At 38.8% G+C, this 6437-nt stretch overlaps 1 protein-coding gene across 1 annotated transcript; it reads right to left on the bottom strand.

Annotated features, from left to right (window-relative positions):
- Positions 1-63: 63 nt before the first annotated feature.
- On the bottom strand, positions 64-6185 carry zgc:86609 (ER membrane protein complex subunit 3-like). Its single transcript, XM_067414339.1, has 8 exons — positions 5810-6185; positions 5118-5175; positions 3746-3839; positions 3553-3657; positions 3007-3088; positions 2842-2921; positions 1200-1282; positions 64-637 (listed from the first exon to the last, which is right to left on the bottom strand). The coding sequence occupies exons 1-8, from the start codon at positions 5962-5964 to the stop codon at positions 521-523; spliced, it is 774 nt and encodes a 257-aa protein (XP_067270440.1). The 5' UTR covers positions 5965-6185; the 3' UTR covers positions 64-520.
- Between the last annotated feature and the right edge of the window lie 252 nt (positions 6186-6437).

Here is a 6437-nt window from a genome sequence, read left to right as displayed (position 1 = left end):
CCTCAACCATTTCCTCTCATCTGATTCAATCAGAGACAAGCGCAAATTGATTTCCTCCTCACCTTAGGGCTCCATATAATGTTTATTAAATTCCTCTAGCACAGAGACAAAAATAGTATCTGTTTTACATTCAATTTGCTGTTATAATATCTCTGTGACTGAAACAATGGCTTGTCAACAAGGAACTGTGTGATGATCAACCACAAAAGAGAAAAACTGGATAGCAACCTTTAAATCAAAGATGAAAACCAAACTAACGTTTTAACAAACGCATATATATATATATTTTTTTTTTCAAGGCACCCTTTCACACAAACTAAGGAAACAAACCCTTTCACAAAACTAAGACATAAAATATGGGTGTTAAGACAACACTGCAGAGAATCGATCAGAATCGCTGCAGTCAACAAGTACCAACATTTGAATAATGTTAAGAATAACAACTGGTTGTAAAATGCACAGCACTGTTTCATATCAAAAGGTGATTTGCAATCAGGCAGACATCGAAACATGGTTGTTTTTACTGTAGATCTTGGCTAAAGAGTCCACTGAAGTTCAGGTCCTGACACATGAGTTCCTCTTCAACGTTCTCCAGGGCCCATTTGTGCTCCACGATCTCTAAGGCTTCCCACTCGCTCTGAAACGACCATTAAGGAGAAGACATTTAGAGCAGTGCAGAGCTTTACACAAGAGCAGCGTGAACATCCTGCTAAACGTTACATCTCCTTTTGTTTTCCACAGGAAAAAGAAAGCCATGCGGGTTACAAAGGCATGAGGGTGAGTAAATCATGACCAACGGATCTTTTTGTGTATGATATATATAGTGTGTATTGGGACTGCATTGACTTATTGCAAGGAATAGGAAGATTCCTTCAGGAAAGGAGTAGGTTTCAGTAGTCTTGTAATTATGTGAGCTTCAAAACATCAGAGTTTAAGGTTTCACAATTATATTAAGATGAGGAGGTTATGAAATTAAAGCGAGCACATTTCCACATCAAGGCTGCTGTTGCATACATCAATCCGTCCACTGGGGGCGTAGGCAGTGATTTCCCAAGAAAAATTAACTTTAACTAAATTTGTGCTAACCACAAATAGCTGCTGCTGGCATACATTTTTTTTTGAAAGTTTTTGCTTGTGCATGTCCTAAAAAAAAAGCATAAATCATAAAAAAATGAAACAAAAAATCATGTTGTACTCACCTTAAATGCTTTATTAGGGTCAGGGGGAATCGCCATAGCAGCCCCTGTCATTTGATCCTGCATAATTCTTGACTGATCTGCAGCTAAAAATAATAATTTAATATTTAAATTTGTTCATCAAGTGTCATGGCTAAGATTAAAATGTAAATAAATGTGTATATACACACACACACACACCAACCAGGCATAACTGACAACTGACAGGTGAAGTGAATAACACTGATTCTCTCTTAATCACAGCACCTGTTAGTGTGTGGGATATATTAGGAAGCAAGTGAACATTTTGTCCTTAAAGTTGATGTGTTAAGCGTGGTACATACTCCACAAGAAAAACTTTTTTTTACTCATTTTCTCGAGGTGGCAAAAACAAGAACAACGATCGTTCTGGCTAGGACATCCCATACTTCACGAGAAAAGCAGGTGCCGAACATGTCTGTTTCTCCGCATTAACCCCTCCTACTTTAAATTTCTGACCAATCACATAATAGTTCACGGACACAGACAAAAAAAAAGTCGGGAACGAACTGCGAGAACTCCCAAACCAGGGCTGGGAGAACAAGATGATGTAATTTTGTTCTTTCAGCCCTGGGATCAGGAACTTTTTCTCCGTTCTTGCGGAGTATGTAATGACCTTTAGGGTTTGAGCGAGTTTGACAAGGGCTAAATTGTGATGGCTAGATGCCTGGGTCAGAGCATCTCCAAAACTGCAGCTCTTGTGGGGTGTTCCCGGTCTGCAGTGGTCAGTATCTATAAAAAGTGGTCCAAGGAAGAAACAGTTGTGATCCGGGGATGGGTCATGTGCTAATGAGTTAATGCCGGTGGTTTTGATAGAAAGGTGTTAGAATACACAGTGCATCGCAGTTTGTTGCGTATGGGGCTGCATACCTGCTGACCCCTGTCCACTGCCAAACATGCCAGCAGTGGGCACGTGAGCATCAGAACTGGACCACAGAGCAATGGAAGAAGGGGGCCTGGTCTGAAGAATCACATTTTCTTTCACAGGGATGGCCGGATGTGTGTATGTCTCTTACCTGGGGAACACATGGCACCAGGATGCACTATGGGAAGAAGGCGAGCCGGCGTAGGCAGTGTGAAGCTTTGGGCAATGTTTTACTGGGAAACCTTGGGTCCTGCCATCCATGTGGATGTTACTTTGACACGTACCACCTACCTAAGCATTGTTGCAGACCATGTACACCCTTTAAAGGAAACGGTATTCCCTGCAAAAATGGTTTAGGAATGGTTTGAGGAGCACAACGAGTTTGAGGCATTGACTTGGCCTTCAAATTCCCCAGATCTCGATCCAATCGAACATCTGTGGGATGTGCTGAACAAATAAGTCCCATCCATGGAGGGCCCACCTTGCAACTTACAGGACTTAAATGATCTGCTGCTAACATATTGGTGCCAGATACGACAGCACACCTTCAGGGGTCTAGTGGAGTCCATGCCTCAATGTGTCAGGGCTGTTTATGCAGCAAAAGGGGGACCAACACTATATTAGGAATCATATAATCATATGTCACAATGTTATGCCTGACCGGTATGTGTGCGTGTGTATTAAATAGCTTTTATTGTTTTAAATTAATATGTAATGTAATATAATATAAAAAGACTGATATCATAAGAAAAAACAACCAACCATTGTCTTGTCCAAGGATGAGGGTGTACATGCTTCTGAGCCCAAACACATTGAGAAAATACCAAGAAGCTGAACTGACCCTATAAGAGCGAGAAATTCAGATTTCATGCATAGTTTTCAGATTCTGTCAACAAATTTAAAAAAAATAGCACGTCAATACTGTACCAGGAGGCGTCCAGCGAGAGAAGCTCGATTCCTCTCTGTAACATGGGCTTGAATCTCAGAGTCAGAGGAAACGGAACTTTAGCTGGAGGAAAAAAAGTGGCACAAAATTAAAACAACATTGAGGCTGCATTTATTTGATCAAAAAATGTGTTGCCAGTATGACATTTTAAAAAAGTAATCTCCTTCTGCCTTTTAGAAAATAGTTATATTTTAAGAGCTACCTGTAGCCACTTTAAGGCCAAATAAAAGCCTCCACCAACCGCTTGCATCAGCAGCGAACTGAATGGGTACATATGCAGTAATCCTGCTTTGGTTAGCGCCCACTTACCAAAGTCTGGCTTTCAGAAAATGAGTAATGAATGTACTGGCCAAACATTACATCACCCAATTAAAATTCATGAGCCGGCTGTTAAGGTTTAGAATGTCTCCCTTCACATTTCAGATTCTTCCTACAGCCCTGAATTCGATCACATTTACAAATGATTGTACAAAAGACCACACTGGCAGTTTATCATTTTAATTCTTGCGAGTATCAAAAGCTCATACTTGTGACAAAACCAGAAAAGGCCCAGTTGATCCATCCTCCTATCAGAATCATTGGCAGCACATTGGTCAGATTCCCTTTCATCATGTCCGTCAACATGCTGGGGTCTGCGAGCGAAGAAGGGACAGGTTTTCAGACATAGTGAGGAAGCACAGAAGGTCATTTAAAGTCCAGGATGTTAAAGTAATCTCTTACCGGTCATGGGGTTTTTAGGGATCACTTTTCTTTTGACCATCTTGAAGAATCCAGTTTCTGGGTTGTTGAAATAGTGTTTTCGCATGGCAAATGACTGGAACAGGACAGCATTGTTGATCAGTGACACTTCAAATGAATATAAAAAGGCCTGGTTTCACAGACAGGGCTTACATTAAACCAGGATTAGGCCTTAGTTCAATTAGGACATTTAAGACAAAAACATTATTGGTGTGCATCTTGAGACAAAACAGTGGCACTGGCAAATTTTAAAGCACCCCTATTATGTTTTTGAATAGTCCCTTTCATGCAGTGTGTAATATTGTATAGCTAGCTGTTTGCGAATGTAAACATTCTGCAAAGTCAAAAGTGCACGATAAAGTGTTAAGATTTAAAAATTCTTCCCAAAAGTAAGAATTAACTCTCTGACCCACCTATATGATTAATATGTATTTCGAATCCCGGTTCTACGTCACTAGAGAACACATTTGCATAACGTCCGCCTATGTTTTACGCTGTCCACCCACGTATAACATGACCCAACACACTTTCTCTTGAAAGGGGTGATAGTACCCAGTTTATTTGGACCAGCTTGCTCCTCAGAATCACAACCTGTAAGTATGATTAATTATTGATGTATATATTTTCTACCGGGTGTTCAAAATACAGATTTGTGTTTTATATTGTGTAAGTTTACAGCTAACCGACTAACTCGCATTATTACTGACTTACTGAAATAGTTCTAAGTGGCTGTGGGTCACTATTACCTAAAACTGTGTCTATAAATGCAGATTGTCTGTCGTTCTTACTACTTTGAGTAAAGATAAGAGGATGGAGTAAAATGTTACAAACGTTTGTTATCAGTCATTCACGTTAGTCAGGGGTCCCCAATCTCGGTCCTGGAGGGCCACTATCCTGCAAAGTTTAGCTCCAACCCCAATCGAACACGCCTGAAACAGTTAATAGTTTCTGTTCCTCTCAATTCTGATTTCATTTTAACTCCTACGGTGGCCGATTTAGTCCAAGATTAACATGGCAATCCCCCTCTTCAAATTCGACACGGTGCCATCGAGTGTTAAAACACGGCGAAGCTTGAATTTACGGGTATGTCTCTCTTTGACTAATGTACTTTCAAGATGGAGGGGCAACATGGCGACCGGCATTCGAACCCCTCACCCGTATGTATTTTCAATGGCATATTATAAACTTACGAGAATACTTTATTACTTGGAAGAAGTAAATATACATTAATGAGCACATATATTTTGTATATAAGTGTTTTTAGCTAAGAATAAACTAAAAAAAGTTACACAGTGTAGCTTTAATGAAATAATTTTCATTTTTGGGTAAACTAACCCTTTAAAGTAATTAATACCTGTTTGGGAATATATTTTCCATTTTCTCTCAAAATGCGGCTGCGCAGCAACACCTGGCTGTGGATTAAAACAACAAATGAATTAAAGTCTTAAACACCTCTGGATATAAGATTAAACTAGATTAAAAAGTTTGTCAAGACAAATTTTATGTTGCTTTTTAAAAATCTTGAAGTTTGAATACGTTTTAAATAATTTTGAAGGTTTTAAGTAGTCTAAAAAGCTTTAAGTTAGATTTTTATTAGATAAATGCATACGTGTGTTCACAACAACATACATTTACAATGATTGTATCAATCAGATTACAAACACACTTCTCTCCAGCTGATTCCTGCAGCTTTAAGAAGTTATTAAACTCTTAGAGAACTTCTCTAGGATTTAATATGTTTGCAGGAAATGAAACTGATTTGCATATTTCGTAATGGTAATTAATTACATCTGATGATCAGGTTTCTGAGGTTTGGGTAAACTTCAGAAAATGTCTCTTTTAATTCAGGTGCATTTGCATTTGTTTACTCAGCAATAAAAACGTATAACGTTTCCAAGATAACTTTATCAAGATACATATACACATTCTAATTTACACATTCTATTACATTATTACTGTTTTTCCTACCTTTTCTCATATAAATGTTCTATATTTTGTGAGTTTGATAGCATATTTATAGCTAAACATTTGTATCAGTTATCTCACCTATCAGACAACTGTTGCAGATCCACTTTCTTCTCACTATGAATCAGTTGAGTGACATAATGCCGTAAAACTCCGACGAAGAACGTGATGAAGACTATGGGTAAAACAACCCACAGGCGAATACTGGAGTCTAAGAGCAGCTCTGGACCTGCCATTCCTATACTGACTAACTTAACGTTACTCCAAAACTATCCTTTACAACTGTCTGAACTCAAAACACTGGCACTTTTAAGTGTATTGTAATGATTGGAATGAAAGCACGGTGACAATTGAAACTATGTTAAAACTATAGTACTTTTATACGACAGAAATGTCTCATTGCTGCATGAACATGCGCCATCTGCGCAGCTGCTTTTTGAACTTTGAACTAGTAGCAATGTGCGATTCGTAAACGAGTCGAATCTTGGACATGTTCATTTCGACTCAGGAACTGAACCTGAACTGAACCTGAACTGAGTCCGCATTGAACATAGTTTCTCTTGAACGTTACAGTTTTATTAGAACATACTAGATGCGTTTAATAAAAAGTAATGTGTGCGCGTGCACATACTGTATGTAATATGCAAAGATAACATCATGAGATAAAAACGCCCGTTCTTTGAGATTAACTGTTTCCAAGAACCGATTC

Source organism: Pseudorasbora parva, chromosome 13, assembly GCF_024679245.1.
Source record: "Pseudorasbora parva isolate DD20220531a chromosome 13, ASM2467924v1, whole genome shotgun sequence".
Taxonomy (NCBI): Eukaryota; Metazoa; Chordata; class Actinopteri; order Cypriniformes; family Gobionidae; genus Pseudorasbora; species Pseudorasbora parva.
The sequence above is the reverse complement of the archived record's forward strand: the minus strand, read 5'-3'. Positions and strand labels throughout refer to the sequence as shown.